The sequence below is a fragment of the Salvelinus fontinalis genome, chromosome 1, assembly GCF_029448725.1.
Source record: "Salvelinus fontinalis isolate EN_2023a chromosome 1, ASM2944872v1, whole genome shotgun sequence".
Classification (NCBI taxonomy): Eukaryota; Metazoa; Chordata; class Actinopteri; order Salmoniformes; family Salmonidae; genus Salvelinus; species Salvelinus fontinalis.
In genome coordinates this window covers 19,217,727-19,237,872 of record NC_074665.1, presented here as the reverse complement: position 1 = coordinate 19,237,872, position 20,146 = coordinate 19,217,727, and the positions used below count along the sequence as shown (strand labels likewise).

General features: G+C 41.7%; 2 protein-coding genes across 2 annotated transcripts; one reads left to right on the top strand and one right to left on the bottom strand.

The window, feature by feature from the left end:
• Window positions 1-8: 8 nt before the first annotated feature.
• On the bottom strand, window positions 9-2,332 carry LOC129832145 (retinol-binding protein 4-B). Its single transcript, XM_055895990.1, has 6 exons — window positions 2,247-2,332; window positions 1,895-2,014; window positions 1,594-1,730; window positions 893-999; window positions 470-682; window positions 9-304 (listed from the first exon to the last, which is right to left on the bottom strand). The coding sequence occupies exons 2-6, from the start codon at window positions 1,994-1,996 to the stop codon at window positions 285-287; spliced, it is 579 nt and encodes a 192-aa protein (XP_055751965.1). The 5' UTR covers window positions 1,997-2,014; window positions 2,247-2,332; the 3' UTR covers window positions 9-284.
• Window positions 2,333-5,590: 3,258 nt separating this feature from the next.
• On the top strand, window positions 5,591-19,361 carry LOC129832196 (cone cGMP-specific 3',5'-cyclic phosphodiesterase subunit alpha'-like). The gene is made up of 22 exons (XM_055896113.1): window positions 5,591-7,925; window positions 9,011-9,163; window positions 9,523-9,612; window positions 11,401-11,541; window positions 11,686-11,760; window positions 11,873-11,940; window positions 12,059-12,125; window positions 12,444-12,491; window positions 12,675-12,824; window positions 13,032-13,175; window positions 13,272-13,337; window positions 13,541-13,687; window positions 14,184-14,291; window positions 14,601-14,710; window positions 15,118-15,205; window positions 15,344-15,444; window positions 15,555-15,662; window positions 15,851-15,914; window positions 16,070-16,144; window positions 16,266-16,349; window positions 16,699-16,843; window positions 17,395-19,361. The coding sequence occupies exons 1-22, from the start codon at window positions 7,464-7,466 to the stop codon at window positions 17,442-17,444; spliced, it is 2,544 nt and encodes an 847-aa protein (XP_055752088.1). The 5' UTR covers window positions 5,591-7,463; the 3' UTR covers window positions 17,445-19,361.
• The last annotated feature ends 785 nt before the right edge of the window (window positions 19,362-20,146 follow it).

Below are 20,146 nucleotides of genomic sequence, written 5' to 3'. Positions count from 1 at the left end.
CGCTGAAATAGTACCATGTGTTTTTATTTATTTCAAAAAGTCATTCAAGACTACATCACACAATGTCAATCAGTAAAGTATCCTATATCCTTCCTGATACATTCAGATACAAATCATTTGGTTTGGTTGATGGATGTCTTTGGTAACGGGAAAGTTCCCCAACTGCTGGAAGGGGCTGGCCAGTGACGGTTGGTTTGTTTTATTGTGGAACATGGTTTATATTTACAGCCTGATTCTGATATGTGGAATTTTACACCCATGATATCCATCTGACTAGTTCCAGATCAGCTGCTTTCACAGAAACCTGCAATGGAGGAATAAAACACGTTTACACATACTGCATATAATGAGCTTATAACTGATATTTGGATTCCATAATAGTTCATTAGACCAGAAGTTGCACAATTGGTTTTTGCACAAAAGTAATGTATTACTTTGAATTACTAAATTGACTCATAACAACGCTTACCAGTGTGTGAAACACGTCTATATTTGCCAAGGAAGCAGATCTCCTTTTTCTTGTCGGTGACAATCTTCTGGTCCTCAGGCCTCAGACCGGTGGAGTGGCGGGAGAAGATGAAGGAGTATCCGTCCAGGCAGGTGCCGTCCAGGTCAACTTCTCTGCAGGAGTAGTGGATGGCATAGTTGTCGTAGTCAGTGTCAATGACCCAGTGGTCATCATCTATGTGGAGGAGAGAGGAGACAGAATAAAAGCAATGGTTGGTTTAACAGCAGGCTTTGGACAGTAGGCAGCTTCATCAATGGCATGCTATCATGTACAAATGAAGAATAATCAAGTTATCATCAATTGGTGGTGGTGGAACTCAATGGAACATTCTGTACAACAATAGGAGATTTTAGTCTTGTATTTTGAATCTGTAGTCTTTCTTACTTCCAGACTGGAGGTATGCAGCAGCGCCCCAGTATCTCATCTTGAACTTGGCAGGGTCTGGAGTGTCCTCGAAGGTGCCGAACATGTTGGCACACATTTCCCAGTTGCTAAAGGGAGGAAAAGGAGAGTTTAAAGGGAGGATAAAGGGAACATAAGGGGCGGATAAAGGAGGAAATGGGGAGAATGAAGGGAGGAAATTGGGAGGAAAAGGAGAGTTTAAAGGGAGGAAAAGGGGAGGATAAAGGGAGGAAAAGGAGAGTTTAAAGGGAGGAAAAGGGGAGGATAACGGGAGGAAAAGGAGAGTTTAAAGGGAGGATATGGGGAGGATAAAGGGAATATAAGGGGAGGATAAAGGAAGGAAAATTAGAGTTTACGGGAGGATATGGGGAGGATAAAGGGAATATAAGGGGAGGATAAAGGGAGGAAATGGGGAGTTTAAAGGGAGGATAAAGGGAATATAAGGGGAGGATAAAAAGAGGAAATGGGGAGGATAAAGGGAGGAAATTGGGAGTTTAAAGGGAGGATAAAGGGAATATAATGGGAGGATAAAAGAGGAAATGGGGAGGAAAGGGGAAGATAAAGGGAGGAAAAGGGGAGGATGAAGCGAAGATAAATGAGTAAGTTCAGTAGAAGTAAATGCATGATGAATTTTAGAAGGTTTGAGAAACAATTTTGATCGTTTGGAAGTAAACAGAACTCACTTAAGGATGATAACTCTTCCCTGGGCAGTTGCAGTCATTGTGCCACTTCCATCTACTGAGAACTGAGCAACAACATTGTCCAGGAGGAACAGACCAACAGGATCTTTCTTGGCCACAGCATACCACCTACCAGTATACTGCAAGATGAAATAAGAGCTCTATCAATCTCTGCATAACATACAATGAATGAAATTCCAGTTACATTCTACATTGAACATTCCAAGGCTGATAGATCAAATTGGACAAGAGCAGAGATACTTTATGGAAAGTGACATTTCGGAAATGTGAATTTTGTTCTTACCCTGCTTCTGTCGAAGTTCTGCATGACCTGAATGTTTGAAACCTGACAGTCCTGTGCCCAGCATGTCGCCAGAACACAGAGGGCCACACAGATTCTCAGCATGTTGCCTTGTTGATGGATCTGTGGAAGACAGAGCCCAGAGTCATAAGAAAATATCACAACATCACAATCAGTACATCTGGCCATATACCACTCGATTACAGCTTCAATCTAAAAAAAGGTTGCAAACTAATCAAAAATATGAAAAGTGAGTTAAAAAGGTAATTGACAGTAAAAAAAAATAAGATCTGCCAGAAAAACCCTAAGCAGAGTACATGTAAAACCCTACTATCCCTTCCCATGCAGTTCATACCTTGTAAAGTCTGAGGTGCCTTAGAGGTGCTGTTCATCTACAAACAGAGGTTTTTATAGTGTAGAGTCCTGCCACAGCCAGGGTTGAGTAAGAACAACAACAGATGTGAGACAGCCCCTAACCAATTGGGAAAACATTACGTAACTCCAACCAAGACTCCCATTTTGTCCAGATGTGTTCTGCACATTTGACCCCAGTCCCAAAAATGTGTTTTTGCTGCCTTATGAAACATCTGTTGTGGGTAAAGGCAAGAGCATATCTGGAATACTATACATTATACATACTCACTATCAATCACTAACATTGAAATGTTCTGCTTCAGCAGTACGAGCCCCGGGTTAACGTCCAGATCCAGACTTTGAAAGAAATGTTTCAGCTCGCTTTTTCCCCCTGGAACAACTACAATATGTTACTTCTGGTTAGTCTCATCCCACTGGGCGAAAACTGTGGTTGAATGAATGTTGTTTCCATGTCATTTCAACAAAAATGTCAATGTGATGATGTTGAATCAACTTGGAAACGTGATTGGTTTTGAAAAAAGTAATCAACGTAAGGGAATTTCGTCTTTTTTCACCCAACTTTTTAACTAAATCCAATGGCATGAAGACTTATCTTGTTGATTTCATGTTGAATTTACGTTAGTTGATAACTCAACCAAATGTAAATCAAAACTAGCTGTTGATCTGACGTCTGTGCCCAGTGTGATGTCATTACTCCACTTTTCTTAAAGGTTCAATGCAACCGATTTTTATCTCAACATCAAATCATTTTTGGGTAACAATTAAGTACCTTACTGTGATTGGTTGAAATTTAAATGGTCAAAAATAAACAAAAATAGCTTTTTAGCAAACAGCAATTTCTCAAGTAATAATTTTGCTCGGACTGTCTGAGAGTGGTCTGAGTGGGGAGGGGGGAACTGAAAATGAGCTGTTATTGGCAGGGATGTTTGGAACTCTCTTTCTTATTGGTCTATTAACTAATTTACTGCATGGTTATGTCACCATGGAAAGCCAAAACTCCATCTCTCCAAAACAGGCAGACATTTCAGGCGGCCTTTTCAAACAGCTCTTACACTAAAAAGGCAATTTTCACAATTTCACAGTATCATTCCAACCTCATAGTGTGGAAATATTTATAAAACACATGACATGTCGTTTTTGACTGCACTGGGCCTTTAACATTTTTCACTTTTCACTCGAAAGCTATGTTAGGCAATCATGTTAAATATTATTTTATTGCTCAATGTGAAATAAATCTATAATAGATCCTATCCTGTATAGAACATCCTGTGGAGAAAAGAACATTGACTTCTAGTTTGCTATGCAATCAATATCAAAGAGAAAAACATTTCAATACAGTGAGTGATCAAACAGAATTAATCAATAGTTGTATTCCATTGATCATACCACACCAGAAAATAGGACATTATAAAGGCTCATACACGATAACAAGTTATAAAGCATTATACCTGCAGGCTGTATGTAAAGTGTTATGAAATGGCCATATACAGTAAATGAGGGTGCAGGCACTTACTTTTATGGCCATAAAACTTTGTTTTATGGTTTAAAGCTGCCATTAAGCTTCCCAGGCAGACATTTGTTTTTCTTTCTGGGACCATATAACCGTGACCCAGGAGTCCAGCACCCCAGAAAAGGAAACCTGGAAAAGCCAAACATGCGTCTTATGTAACTTGGCACGGCTAAACCGCAAAAAGCATCAGTTGCCCCAAAGAATGGCTGGACCAGTACCAGAGTCAGGAAAAAGTTTGATTTTTATCTGCTGGATATGTAACATAGTATTCCAAACTATATATGCATATACAGTACCAGTCAAAAGTTTGGATACACCTACTCATTCAAGGGTTTTTCTTTATTTTTACTATTTTCATGTAGTAACCAAAGAAGTGTTTCGAAAAATCTGAATATATTTTAGATTCTTCAAAGTAGCCACCCTTTGCCTTACAATTGGCTCATTCATACCCCCTCCTCTCTCTTGTAACTATTCCCCAGGTCATTGCTGTAAATGAGAATGTGTTCTCAGTCAACTTACCTGGTAAAATAAGGATTAACAATAATAATATAAAATCAATACATTTAGTTGATGTCAGCTTTGAACACTCTAGGCATTCTCCAGCTTCACCTGGAATGCATTTCCAACAGTCTTGAAGGAGTTCCCACATATGCTGAGCACTTGTTGCCTGCTTGTCCTTCACTCTGCGGTCCAACTCATCCCAAATCATCTCAAATGTGTTGCGGTCGGGTGATTGTGAAGGTCAGGTCATCTGATGCAGCACTCCATCACTCTCCTTCTTGGTCAAATTGTCCTTCCACAGCCTGCAGGTGGGTTGGGTCATTGTCCTGTTGGAGAACAAATTATAGTCCCACTAAGCATAACCAGATGGGATGGCGAATTGCTGCAGAATGCTGTGGTAGCCATGATGGTTAAGTGTGCCTTGAATTCTAAATAAATCACAGACCGTGTCACCAGCAAAGCACCCCCACACTATCACACCTTCTCCATGCTTCACGGTGGGAACCACACATGCGGAGATCATCCTACTCTGCGTCTCACAAAGACACGGCGGTTGAAATCAAAAATCTCAAATTTGAACTCATCAGACCAAAGGACAGATTTCCACCAGTCTAATGTCCATTGCTTGTGTTTCTTGGCCCAAGCAAGTCTCTTCTTATTATTGGTGTCCTTTAGTAGTGGTTTCTTCGCTTGGCCTGAATGCCAAGTGTCACATCTGGAGGAATCCTGGCACCATCCCCAGGGACTGGGAGACTAGTTAGGATCAAGGGAAAGATGAACGGAGCAAAGTACAGAGAGATTCTTGATGAAAACCTACTCCAGAGCGCTCAGGACCTCATACTGGGGCGAAGGTTTACCTTCCGACAGGACAACGACCCTAAGCACACAGCCAAGACAAGGCAGAAGTGGCTTCAGGACAAGTCTCTGAATGTCCTTGACTGTCCAGCCAGAGCCTGGATTTGAACCCGATTGAATATCTCTGTAGAGACCTGAAAATAGCTGTGCAGCGACGCTCCCCATCCAACTTGACAGAGCTTAAGAAGATCTACAGAGAAGAATGGGAGAAACTCCCCAAATACATGTGTGTCAAGCTTACCATCTCATACCCAAGAAGGCTCGAGGCTGTAATCGCTGCCAAAGGGCCTTCAACAAAGTAATGAGTAAATACTTATGTAAATGTCATATTTTTTTGGGGGGGGGGGTTATACATTTGCAAAACTGTATACAAACCTGTTTTTGCTTTGTCATTATTGGGTATTGTGTGTAGATTATTGAGGGGGGGGGGGGGGGGGGACTATTTTATCCATTTTAGAATAAGGCTGTAACGTAACAAAATGTGGAAAAAGTCAAGGGGCCTGAATTTTTTCCAAATGCACTGTATATATAAATTCTCTTTAGGGGGCAGGGCGACGCGTATTATAAATGCTTTGTAACTTCATGAGGTGTTTTGTAACTTTGTGGTACACCCCCAACTGTACAATCCATCAGGTTGGTTACTGTCACCTGTGAAGCTTGTTTACAACCAACCACAACACTCTTCGCCAAGCAGCATCCGATCAGGGATCTACAGTGTGGAAAGGTGATGATAGGGGAAGGCTGATTAATCAGTAGCAGATGGTGATTGAGGGAAAGTCCTCCACATGTTTTATATTTATATCAACACAAGTAACCTGGTTGGTGTGGCTGCCTTTCTGGACACAGTGCTGCTTGTTATTCACTTGGGAGTCTGTTGACCCTAACAGAACTGAGAGGCAGCAGCCGGTTCACACACTACTGCAATGACAGACCGTGGGGTTTGATGGAATGGGATCACTTTTTGTGATCCCATTTTGATCACTTTATGTATCTAGTCTATTGTTGTTTCCCTATTCGTCTCATTGCAGCCAGCGACGATATTACCACATGGCTTTCTTCATGAGATTAACTCCTAGTGTCCATGTGACTAATCCATTCCACTGTACCAGGCCAGGCCCCATCTCTCTCTTTCTCTGTCAAGGAGGACATCCCACTAATCACTTTTACTTAATAAGGGATTTAGACTGCCAAGTCCCATTGATACAGATCTTTTATTGCCTTGCTCTCTGAATAGAATTCAGTTGCTTGCTGTGTTGGCTGGGAGAGAGAAAGACCCATTGTTCCCCATAAACACATTATGGGCCAGTCTTAATCCCACATGTGAAAATAGAAAGAGAAACTCTCCCTGTCCTGCCTTGCCAGACTGTGTGATAGGGTTACAATAGGACCATCTTTCTCAGAACTGTGATTCTCCTCACTTGGCAAGGCTTCCAGACTGCCCTATGACAGTGAGATTGAGGTCATTAAGATGAAGCACTTCTCCCAACACTGTGGACATAATGCAGTGGGTTAATCAATGTTTTAGTGGGGGGGTATGCACACATCCATAAAAATACTTGTCCCTGGTGTCTGTTGTTCCACTGCATGTTTACCACACTGGATCCGTACCAAGGCAAAAATGGACTGGTCAAAGACATTACAGAGGGAACTCATTTAATTTAGCTCCTTTTTGAATTGCTTTACTGATGCATTTAACCTACCTACTTGGCATTTGTCTTCACTTTGACTGTAAATATAAGTAGGGCGATTCTTATGAAAACAAATCCCTGTGAGAGAGACTTCTGTGGTGGGGAGGCTGGGACCAGCTATTACTTGCATGACCCCTCCACAAACCTTTCTCAAATGTTTTCTTGGAACTATAGTGGAGAACTGAAGAGTTGTTCCTTAAGGTCAACTGTCCAACTACTTTCTACTCAAGTGGGAATATTGGGTGGATAATATATTTGATGAGTCAACAATTTTGTCCCAAAATGAACATTCTCTACCACGCTGCAGTAGGGAGATAGCCCAAAACAACCTGCCTTGCTTGACTCAGATTGGATTGTCCAATATAAAATTATCTGTGTTGGGATTTGCAGGTTAAGAAAGCTTAGGGCTTTAATGTCATGATGTCACATTAATTAGCGGCCCCTCTTATCCTTTCAGTCTCTAAGCCACTACATTCTGTCAGCTTGTAGCAGAGTAAAGGACGTTTTGGTGATTTGTCCAGCACCACAGCAGAGGATGCACGTCGGTGCAAACGGAGGCCACTAACTACCCACCGTTTACACCTTGCGACTTTACCGGGTGATGCGTCTGTAAGAGAAGGGAGGCAAACGAGAACGATTCAAAATGGGAGACAAGGATAGTGTGGAGAAGTACCTGGAGAACAATCCCCAGTTCGCCAAAGAGTATTTTGAGAAAAAGTTGAGCCCGGAAGTGATCGCGACAACGTTCGCAGAAAATCTCAAAGATCAGTCTTCCTTCAAAGATGTCTCCCAAATTCAGGAGGCCAACATCATCTATGACCTGGTCAAAGAAATGCAATCGCAAATCGTTATGGAAAAGGTATTGCACAAGGTCCTGCAGAGAGTTTGCTCGATTTTGAATGCCGACCGGTGCAGTTACTTTGGTCTTCGAGCTAGAAATGGAATACCTGAGCTTACAACGACGCTCTTCAATGTCACCCCTACCTCCAAATACGAAGAAAACCTAGTCAACCCCGCTAATGAGATTGTGTTTCCAGTCGATATGGGGGTAGTTGGATACACAGCGCACTCCAAAAAGATGCAAAACATTCCGGATGTTACAAAGGTGAGTGCCATTGTCAGCAGGTGCCCAAGCGCCAAAGCGCATATGAAATGGGTACACGCGCCAAAGCGGGCGTAAAATGTGACCTAAAGCAATCCCAATGTATTCACACTTGTTCTGTATGCACACAGTTCTTGTCAGATAAATGGAGACGTTGGATACAAATTTTAAAAAGTCATTCGTTTCACACATAAGTTTGACATTTGAACTGATGCAGATTTGAGAAAATAATGAAATAATGATTCATCCATGTCTGTTCTCTGTGTCATCTATTTTTGTTAATTCACTTTCATGGAATTTTTTTAAAGGTGTTGCCTATAGTCGTCTGGCATTGATTATCTGAGTCCAGAAGTCTGACCAATGCAAACTTTGATTAGTTCCTTTCACCAGGTATGCGGTGAAGTTACATGTATCCTTGAAAAGGGATGCATTTTAAATGTTAATGTGGCCCATGTGTCATGGTTGTTATCCCTCTATATAGTGCAGAAAATCCCTTTTACCTCCAGAAGCCATGAAACTGTCGTTATTCTGGTTTGTCATGAATTAATTGCGTAGGCCTACATTCATTTATCTACATAGTATTTTATTCTTTAGTTCATTTCATATTTGATCATATTCAAAACAGAAATGTCCCGTTTTATGATTGCAAAACTGTTTATGTTAAACTGGGGATGACTGAAGATAAATGTTGTAATTGGTCAACATGTATTTCTGCATGAACACCCTACTGAATGTATACATTAACTACAGAATTCAAGTAGGGGTTCAATCTGGGCTTTGTTAGCCAGAAGATGTCCATAATTTGGCTACTTTGATTAGCCCATGATATTTTCAGTGATTTGAAAACCATTCTTATTACTCTCGAGATAATGGTAATAGAATTGTGGCATTTCAATGACATCCATAATGTGCAGGTTACAGAAAGCATGGCAAGCAGAGGTAAGTTTTTTGTCTAGTGACTGTGTGCTCAGTAGACCTTTACACACGGCATTCTCTTAACTCAGGGCTAAGGAGGCTGTTAGCCCTGGGCTTATTGCAGTGCGAACGCGACTAATGTCTTGATCCAATATACTTTTTTTCACTTCCAGAATAACCGTTTCAGTGACTTTGTGGACAAGCAGACAGGATACAAAACCAAAAACATGCTCTCATTCCCCATGATGGCTGATAAGGAATGCCTTGGTGTTGCCATGGCACTAAACAAAATTGGGGCTGAAGAATTCTCAAAAGCCGATGAGGAAGTAAGTCCTGAGCTCTCAAAAGCAAATACCAGTCTTAGAAATGTTTCTCAGTATTAGTCTTTATGAAAAAACCTTTCAAAAACCATATGATTAATAAATAATAGCACAATTCACATGATACATGACATACATACACTGTATAGCCTACATTGCCCTAGTAATCAATATTACTTTAAAAGCCAAGCGAATAGTGCAATTAAACTACCAGGGGTACTCTAGATCAAGAGAGGTGGCAATACTGCTTATTCATTGTTAGCACGGTGTGAGGGTTGTATGGTATCAGTAGTCTGGAGGACATTGCATCAGATGAATGCCTGTTTGCTGAACTGAGAATTGATTTCATCTGATTTGGTTCTCAGCTCTGGAACAAGTACTTGGTCTTTGCCCAAGTCATTGCCACACAGCATCACACTGCATACATGTTCAACGTGGAATCCAGGAAAGGTCAGGTAAGAACCCAGTGAATCTCACCATTCAACATCAGCTGTCATCAACTGTGTCAGTCATGCTGGCCCTTGAATACAAAGACAAAGTTCACCAAGGCAATTTGCTATTAGTGTTTGAAGAATACGAAGAGTGGTGTAATGTATCAGTCATACAGTGCATTCGGAAAGTATTCAGAACCCTTCCCCTTTTCCCTACATCCTCATCAATCTACACACATTACCCCATAATGACGAAAACAGGTTTTTAGAAATGTTTGCAAATGTATTAAAAATAAAAAACTGAAATATCTTATTCACACAAGAATTCAGACCCTTTGCTATGAGACTCAAAATTGAGCTCAAGTGCATCCTGTTTCCATTGATCATCCTTGTGATGTTTCTACAACTTGATTGGAGTCCACTTGTGGTTAATTCAATTGATTGGACATGATTTGGAAAGGCACACACCTGTCTATATAAGGTCCCACAGTTGACAGTGCATGTCAGAGCAAAAACCAAGCCATGAGCTTTGAGACAGGATTGTGTCGAGGCACAGATCTGGAAAAGGGTACCAATCTTTTTTTTTTTACAGCGTTGAAGGTCCCCAAAAACACAGTGGCTCCATCATTCTTAAATGAAAGAAGTTTGGAAGCCCTTCCTATAGCTGGCCGCCCGGCCAAACTGAGCAATCAGGAGAGAAGGGCCTTGGTCAGGGAGGTGACCAAGAACCCAATGTGTTTTTCCAGAAGGACAACCTTCTCTGCAGCACTAAACCAATCAGGCCTTTATGGTAGAGTGGCCAGACGGAAGCCACTCCTCAGCAAAAGGCACATACAGCCCACTTGGAGTCTGCCAAAAGGACACCTAAAGGACTCTCAGAAAATGAGAAACAAGATTATCTGGTCTGATGAAACCAAGATTGAGCTCTTTGGCCTGAATGCCAAGCATCACGTCTGGAGGAAACCTGGCACCATCCCTACGGGGAAGCATGGTGGCGGCAGCATCATGCTGTGGGGATGTTTTTCAGTGGCAGGGACTGGGAGACTAGTCAGGATCAAGAGAAAGACGAACAGAGAAAAGTACAGAGAGATCCTTGATGAAAACCTGTTCCAGAGTGCTCAGGACCTCAGACTGGGGCGAAGGTTCACCTTCCAACAGGACATCGATCCTAAGCACACAACCAAGACAACGTAGGAGTGGCTTCAGGACAAGTCTCTGAATGTCCTTGAGTGGTCCAGCCAGAGCCCCGATTTGAACCCGATCAAACATCTCTGAAGATACCTGAAAATAGCTGTGCAGCAACCTGACAGAGCTTGAGAGGTTCTGCAGAGAAGAATGGGAGAAACTCCCCAAATACAGGTGTGCCAAGCTTGTAGCGTCATACCCAAGAGACTCGAGGCAGTAATCGCTGCCAAAGGTGCTTCAACAAAGTACTGAGTAAAGGGTCTGAATACTTATGCAAATGTGAAATTTCAGGTGTTTTTTTTATATAAATTCGCAAAAACATTTCTAAAAAAATGTTTTTTTCTTTGTCATTATGGGGTATTGTGTGTAGATTGATGAGGAAAAAACGAAACAATTTCATCAATTTTAGAATAAGGCTGTAACGTAACAAAATGTGGAAAAAGTCAAGGGGTCTGAATACTTTCAGAATGCACTGTGTATCAATGATCATCATACTATATCATCATATCAGTTAAAGTTTCCTGTAAAGCCGTGTTTCACCATGCAATCCATGACTCAAGAATTATAACAGTTTCCCCATTAAAAAAAGCAACAACAACATCTATTATTCTCCCCTTGTTTCACTAGGTCCTTCTGTGGTCTGCCAGCAAAGTATTTGAAGAGTTGACAGACATTGAGAGACAGTTCCACAAAGCTCTGTACACTGTGAGAATCTACCTCAATTGTGAAAGATACTCTGTGGGCCTCTTGGACATGACCAAAGAGAAGGTTTGTTACTAGTGTATGAAATGCTAAGGCATATTGCTGTTTTATCACTGTCTTGATGTGGGCGCCATTTTGGATCTGCTCCCTCTGTGGTTTCTAAATGGGAACACTGAAGTCCTGATTAATGTCTTCCCTCTCTTCTTGCAGGAGTTCTACGATGAGTGGCCAGTGAAGCTGGGAGACGTACCGCCATACAGCGGACCAAAGACCCCCGACGGAAGGGTAAGCATCCATTTTCCTTTGATATGATTCTCGCTAAGCACTCTGCTCTTGTCTCTACTGCCTTGTCTATTACACAATCACAGCCAGTGAATGTTGTCCTGTGCATCTGCAGGAAGTCATCTTCTACAAGATCATCGACTATCTCTTAGAAGGACCCAAAGAGGAAATCAAAGTCATACCGTAAATACCAGTAGCTTCTTGTCATAAATCACTCATTATTATGCTTTCTGAAGAAACCAAAAAGTCTGAAAGTCCCAAAACACATCACTCACTTTCTTACTCACTCTGTTTCATTTAGGGGTCCTCCTATTGACCACTGGGCCCTGGTGAGTGGGCTCCCCACTTACGTGTCAGAGAACGGTTTTGTAAGTTGATGTGAAAGAGTGCATGTAGTCCATACATTAACCACAGACCATATACTATCCACAAGCATGTAGGGCCTACTGTACATTGGAGACTTTTGAGAGTGATTTGACTGTTATTTATTTATTGATCCATTTACGTTTATTTAATTTGATCCCTCAGGTCCTCGGATTGTTTAGGATTGGGATGGGGGTGGGGGTGTAACTTAATTTTGTATGTATGTATTCATGTTTTCTGGCAATATTATTACTACATTTAAAAAAAACATTTGATTGCGAAAAAGGAGTGATTTGACTAAAATATGTCTTCTTCTTCTGTAGATTTGTAACATGATGAACGTTGCCGCTGATGAGTACTTCACGTTCCAGGTGAGGACTATGGTATTGAGTATAGGATGACCTTGGTGTTACAATATATCAAGTCAACAGCAACATGTGCTATTTGAAGACGGCCACCAGCCCTCCGACTGGTGTTGTATCCCTAAAATGCAATATTCTAGGGATCCTTCTCAAAGCGTTTACTAATCGACTTCATGCCGTTTTGTCTTTCAGAAAGAGGCTGTGGATGAGTCAGGTTTCGTCATCAAGAACGTCTTGTCCCTTCCCATCGTCAACAAAAAGGAAGAAATCGTGGGTATTGCCACTTTCTTCAACAGGAAAGATGGTAAACCATTCGATGAGCACGACGAACAGATCACTGAGGTAAGTGCACAGACATCCACTCTCTCTCTCGCTCTCTCACACTTTCTCTCACTTTCTCTCTCTTTCTCTCTCTTTTTCTCTCTCTTTTGCGTGCTCTCTCTCTCTCTCTCCTTTTCTCTCTATTAATCATATCAACCACTTCTCTCATCATTCCTATAATGGGTTGTGAACGTATGAGGTGGTAAAGACCTGTCTGCATTGTTCCAGGCCCTCACTCAGTTCCTGGGATGGTCGGTGTTGAACTGCGACACGTACGACAGACTGAACCGAATGGAGTGGAGAAAGGACATCGCCCAGGAGATGCTCATGTGCCAGACTAGATGCACCAACACAGAAATGCAGAGTATCCTGGTGAGACCTGAGATATGTTAGATCTTAGACCGTATAGACAGTGGAGATTCACAGAGGGAACTAGCCTCACGGGACATACATTTTCTCTTTCCACAGAACACAAAGGAAAAGTTTGATGCGGATCCAGAGGACTGTGACCAGAAAGAGATGTACAAACTCTTGGTAGGATCATGTTTCAGGCTGTCAGTGAAAGTGGGTAGAGACACAATGATAATGTGGCAGTGGTGTGAGTGATCCACTTGGACAAGGGCACGATACCAAACACAGAACATGAAGTTATGAACAGGTTAATAATACCTTCGACTGCCTGTGAAAGTGCACTCAATAGTTAATACATATTTGGTTATTCATTTGCCTTTGTGTAGAGATCAAATTGTCCTGTGGCCATAGACGTCGACCTGCTACTGTTCTCCTTCAGTGACTTTCCTGTGACTGAGCACGGCCTCATCATGTGCGGAATTCGCTGCTTCTTTGAGTTGAACGTGGTGGAGAAGTTCAAAGTGCCAGCAGAGGTCAGTCCTGAAGCCCCTGGCTAGTAAAACAATCATGTTTATTTGAATGTAGTTATTTAGTTGTAACCTCAGCATTATACAGTAAATGTCCCCAGAATGCATTGCAATGTATAAACTGTACATGACTCAATACATTCATTTTGTCAAGGCTATGTCTTACTGGTTTGCTCATACAAATCAAATCAGATGTTATTTGTCACATGCACCGAATACAACAGGTGTAGACTGTGATATGCTTACTTACGAGCCCTTTCCCAACAACGCAGAGTTCAAAAGTAAGGAAATTAGCAAATAGAATAGAAAATATAAATAGCAACAATAAAATAACAATAACGAGGCTATATACACGGGGTACCGGTCCCGGAGTCAATGTGCAGGGGTACGAGGTAGTTGAGGTAATATGTACATGTACTGTAGCTCGTGGTAAAAGTGACAAACAGATCATTGGTAAAATATCCCTCATGTCATAGTGTTTCCTTTTCCCATGTACAACCAGACCCTCACGCGATGGATGTACACCGTCCGGAAAGGTTACCGTGACATCACTTACCACAACTGGAGACACGGCTTCAACGTGGGCCAGACCATGTTCTGTCTTCTACAGGTGAGTCCCTTAACTCCTACAGCCCCAGTACTATCACCTGATACCCACATCGATTTACAGAATGACGGTGGATAACCTCACCAAAAGAAGAGTAGTTAAAAGTTCATGTTTGTTTAGAGACATTGATGCTGCCAACCAATGGCTGCCCACTAATGTAGGTCAGGGAGGTGGGCCAACTGTTTGATAATGGATCGATCACCCCACCCCTCCCATTTTGTTTGATAATGGGTCGTTTCTTTGTGTGATGTTGTTTGTGAAGTAGAAAAACAATAAGAGAAAATATAATGGATCAACCCTTTTGCTTCACAGACTGGCAGGCTGAGGAAATATTACTCTGACCTGGATGCCTTTGCCATGGTGGCCGCTGCATTCTGCCACGATATTGACCACAGGGGGACCAACAACTTATACCAGACAAAGTAAGAATCCCCTCCGTTTACCTATGAGCATTAAAAGCGCAGATTGACGTTTATTGTCATGAGTCTTGTCTTGGAGGCAGAACTGAGCGATTTCCCCTTAGATAGACCAGCTGCAAAGTCAAAACTGGTTATATTGTAAAAGGGTTAGGCATTAGGGTTAGCAGTGTGGTTAAGGTTAGGGTTAAGGTTAGGGTTCGGTTTAAAATCAGATTTGATGACTTTGTGGCTGTGCCAGATAGCGACCACTCTGCAGAGCAGCTGTCAGAACAAAATGCATGACGGAGAGAAAAAACGCCAACCAGCACTCGAAGCACTCTTAAAATCATCACAGTTTAGTTATCTGTTATTGGTTTGGAATGTGCCGTTTGGGGTCTAACGATTGGGTGTTACCCCTCTCTGACCTGCAGGAGTGGATCGCCTTTAGCCAAACTGCACGGATCCTCCATCATGGAGAGGCACCATTTGGAGTATAGCAAGACGCTCATGGCTGAGGAGGTTAGAGACCCCTGACTCCAGTGCTGTGTCCCAAATGGCACCCTATTCCCTATAGAGTGCACTTTTTTTGGGCCAGTGTTTGTACACAAGGCAATCGCGGGAGTTGAACTCTTACATTTTTCTCTACTCCTCCTTCAGAGCCTGAACATCTTTGTGAATCTCCAGAAGCGTCAGTTTGAGACTGTACAGCACTTGTTTGACGTCTGCATCATTGCCACTGATCTGGCCTTGTACTTCAAGTGGGTTTTTACAATTGTTATTATCTCCGATATAGCTGCTTCTTAATATACTGAATCAGTATCACCTATCATGTGCAAACTGCTAATTTGACTGTTGGTCTGGCCCCCAGAAAAAGAACAATGTTCCAGAACATTGTGAACGCCACTGAGCCAATGGAAACCGAGAAGGATAAAATCGATCATATTTCCAACAACCCAATCAGGAAGGAAATTATCATGTGAGTAGGAACGTTCTTCTGTTCGCCATCTCGGGGGTTTGCTACAGGATTGCAAACTTGAGGCGGTTGGCCACTTTTCTTAAAGTGCACATTGCCACAGTTTATGGTTGCTTTTATAACATTAATGAAGATTATTGAATGATTCTGGAATAATTCCTCTAACAGTACTGTCCCTTCTTGTGTGTCAGGGCCATGATGATGACAGGTTGTGACTTGTCTGCCATCACCAAACCATGGGAAGTCCAGAGCAAGGTGGGTGCTGTATCTGTCCACCATGTCATGAAACAAAACAACACAGGAGAACAAAATCTCCTTTTCCATTTCCTCCAAACAATATAGACCACAGGAGGCTCCGAGGTGCAGATTAGTACTGATACATTCTTTGCTGCCTATTCTATACCTCATAGGTGGCTCTTATGGTCGCAGCTGAGTTCTGGGAGCAAGGTGACTTGGAAAGGACCGTTCTCGATCAGCAACCCATTGTGAGTTTGTGAGGAAAGAAAACCGCAGTTTCTTCACAATAGATGTTTATAGAGTAATCACTAACTTATGTTAGTTCTCTGTTTGTTTTGATCTTACCCCATCTCGTTCATTTCTCCTCAGCCCATGATGGACAGAAACTGTGCAGCGGAGTTACCCAAGATGCAGTGCGGTTTCATTCAGTTTGTGTGTGCGTTCGTATACAAGGTAACTGCCTGGCTGGTTGAAATTCAACCAGGCCCTATTTTTTTGTCTTAATTTATTGGGATCGATTAGAAAGAAATCAGCTTGTGGTATTTGTCATTTTATTTTTGAAAACGGAATCATCCTTATAAAAATAGATGAGATCAGTTTCTCTGTGAACTATCAATATCAACTTCGGTGACGGAGCCATCCAGTTTAGACCACCTGAGAGCCTAGTAGGCTTATCTATCTCCAAGTGTGCACCAGATAAACTCCCCAGCAGGAATGTTTGCACCCTAAAGGAATATGTCAGGCTGAGTGACAGTCCCGGGTATGTGAATGCTTGCATTAAATGGGGCCTACTTGTGTGCAGGAATTCTCAAGGTTCCACGTAGAGATCACCCCCATGTTTGATGGGCTGAACATCAACCTAAAGAACTGGAAAGAGCTGGCCGACATCCACGCTGCCAAGATGGCGGCCATTGAGGAAGAGAAAAAGAAGCTTGAGGCACCACCAGGTGACATTTGAAATACATTCAAGTCTCAAAGAAATCAGGGTTGGAGTCAATTTGGAATTTATTTCAATTCAAGCCATGAATTGAAGTTCTATTTTTAATTGAATTTAAGAAGTTTTAAAAATCTAATGTTTACATAATATTGGTCACCATATGTCAAAATAAACATTTATTATAAGATAGTACTTTAATAATCCCCCAAACGGTGATTAATAAAGTGATATACCAAGAGTGTACAAAACATTAAGATTTGTACAATCTCCAGAGAAATATCCGTACCATTATTTTAGACACGGTGCCTGAGGCTTGTCAATGCATACACTAGCCAAGGCTCCAGTGGACATTCAGGCCACAAAGTTACCTGACCTTGGTGTTAAGGTTAACTAAGTTAGACAAACTGAGATAGTCTTCTTACTGTTTATATTGCTGCTTCCTGTCTTGCTATTAAATCATATCAATCAAACTTTAGATTTGATTTGTGTTGCTATGCATGTCATTGCTGTGTTGCTACTTGCTGCCTCACTGTCCTGCTGTCTGGTTTTCTGTTTAAACAGCAGAGGAGGTTCCAGAGGGGGGAAAGTCCAAGACCTGCACCATTGCCTAACCCCCTGGACTGTGCCTCTGCCCTTGCTGTGTGGTGGAGGATCCCTAGGTGCAGCAGGCAATCAGTGTGAAGTTGTGTCCCTGTGTGGACTGTTCGCTTCCCCTCATTCTCAGGACTTGATAAGCCAATCCTGGTGGATCAACACACTCAACACAGATGTACCAGCAGTTGGAGCATTACCATATCTGGACAGCACAGTTAAAGTAGAGCATATCTTTCACAGATAACTAACTATAGGTACTACTTAATCGACAACTAACATCATCTATGTAATGAAACAAACATTACATCTTAACATTTGCCAAATGGCATATACCGTATTTAAATACTATTTATTGAGACACATTCTGCTTGGGGAAATAATTAGCTGTACATTTTTATCCATACTCTGATGGTCCATAAAGATATGAGGGTGAGAGTTCAGTGGACAAACTTTTATAACTGAGCTGTTTTATGAGAACAGGAATACTGCTAAATATCTGATATACTCATCTCAGGATTTTTTACGAACAAATATGAGTACAAATGATAACACAAACTCTGTAGAAAGAGAGAGACAGACACTGTTCCTTTAGAATGATGTGCTGTAAGAGCACAAGCTTCTTCCCATAACTCAAGCTTAAAAGGTCAACTTGCTACTATGTTTTAGCAAGTGACAATTGACTTTACCGAAGGTTAATACAGTAGCAATGCTGAAAACGTGTACACTCATCTGAGCCTTGTGAGGGTATATTTATGTTAATATGCTAAATATATATTTTTGGATGTTTGTCAGATTTTCTACTTGATGTATTTTAAGAGTCTTTAGATCGTATGAACTGATGATCTGGTTAGAAGTCGCGTTTGAGCATCAGGTATCCATTGCAAACTGTGTACAACTTTAAACTGCACAACATTTTCCCAATAACTTGAAAATGTAATATACATATTACTTGCTATTTATACATATGTGTATCATAAATTGAAATGCAGTAATCTTTCAAAAATGTAGATTATCCTATTATGTATGTGCATTCTCCAAAGAAATGTAGTTCATCACATAGGAAATGTATGTAAAATATGTACAAATTAAATCTACAATTTGCTTGTTACTAGGAGGCAAGCCTTGGAAATGTTCTATCAGGTTCGTGTGTCTTCAAGTACCTGACCATAAGATGATTTGATGGGATTGAGGTTGCTTGCCAGACAGCTTTTGAGATCTGCACAGCTTTAAACTTTAAATACCCTACTTACTGTAGATAAAGCAGGCTACTGAAGTCTTATCATATCTACTGTTTGTGAGGGCCATCATGTTTGTTTGATGGAGTACCAGCCTCCAATGTGGTCTCAGGCAGGCCAAAGTCCTTCTTTTCTTTGTTTTACCTTTTGGGGACCGGTGTAAAATGTACTTATGCAACAGTGAGAAAGTGTATTGATGAACCCGATTGAATTGCAATGGGGTTCCCATAAAAAGAACTCCTTACAAATCCTGCCGAGACATCTCCTTTCGACCTACTGTAACAGGTGACTGAGACGTCTGTGGAGGAATCCCAAAGTGGCCGTAAGCAGGAAACACAACGCAGGCAAAGTTTGATTCTTTGCTTATGCAACGTGCCCTCTCAAGCAAGAGCACTAATCCAATAAGAGTGGCTTTGACAGCCAACCTGCATCTTAAATGGCTTCTCTGAATCTTTGTTCCTAAAGCTGATAGGCAGGGCAGACCACTCGGATCAAGGCTTTACACTATGACAGCCATATGGGAAAGTGAGTTCATCTCATCTGCGCATACATTTAAAGGATCCCAAAATGTATATCTACTGATTACATTGAGTTATCATTGAGAGAGATTAGAATTTGATGTCTCATGAAACAAATTCTCCTGTATGTACGTGTCATAAGCTGTAACGTGTTAACAAAATAAAGGCATACATCAAAGTCTGTGGGATTCTCGTCACATTCTTTACACCTGCCCACTGAATTCATTTTTACACTTGAACAATTATGCCCACTACCCTTGACACAGAGGAGATGGTGGGAGGAGCTATAAGAGGACAGGCTCATTGTAATGGCTGGAATGGAATCAATGGGATGGTACCAAACACATCAAGCACATGGAAACTGTTCCATTAACTCCATTCCAGCCATTACCCGTCTTCCTACAGCTCCCCACACCAGTCTCCTCTGCCTTGAACTGGACTAGCACATTGACATGCTGAATAAACTTGAAGAACCTTGGGGTAGACAGCCCTCCTCATGACGCCTGTATCGTGCTTGGGGATTACCCTATAAAGCTGGATTAGCCCTGGAAAAAGAAGATCAGCCGACTGGCGTGCTGCCGAGACCAATACACTTTGAGTGAGCACCTTGAGTGATGTCTGCGTGACGTGTTTACATCCTGTGTCATCCTATAAACCTGCTAAAAAGCACATTTTTGCAGTATACTGCATTTACTATATTTTAGGCATGACATTTGTTCATTCAGAAAGCAAAAGATTATGAAATCAATGCAATCTTATGTCTGTGTCTGTGACCTGTAGCAACTACAGGCCTACAATACTGTGCAAAAGGAGATCCACACTCTTTAATGGGGTAGTAGGGTATATTAATGGGGTATTAGGGTATATTAATGGGGAAGTAGGGTATATAGTATCATGGTTGGTTATCATGGACGGGTATCATGGATGGATATCATGGTCGGTTATCGTGGACGGGTATCATGGATG

Bases quoted from the DNA above. Each gene is read 5' to 3' on its own strand.
- LOC129832145 (XM_055895990.1), bottom strand. From the start codon at position 1,996: ATGCTGAGAATCTGTGTGGCCCTCTGTGTTCTGGCGACATGCTGGGCA. The intron at 683-892 runs GTAAGAAAGACT...TCCTCCACATAG, and splicing joins TGCATACCTCCAGTCTGGAA to ATGATGACCACTGGGTCATT. The intron at 305-469 runs GTAAGCGTTGTT...CCTCCATTGCAG, and splicing joins TAGACGTGTTTCACACACTG to GTTTCTGTGAAAGCAGCTGA.
- LOC129832196 (XM_055896113.1), top strand. From the start codon at position 7,464: ATGGGAGACAAGGATAGTGTGGAGAAGTACCTGGAGAACAATCCCCAG. The intron at 11,542-11,685 runs GTTTGTTACTAG...CTCTTCTTGCAG, and splicing joins TGGACATGACCAAAGAGAAG to GAGTTCTACGATGAGTGGCC. The intron at 11,761-11,872 runs GTAAGCATCCAT...GTGCATCTGCAG, and splicing joins CAAAGACCCCCGACGGAAGG to GAAGTCATCTTCTACAAGAT.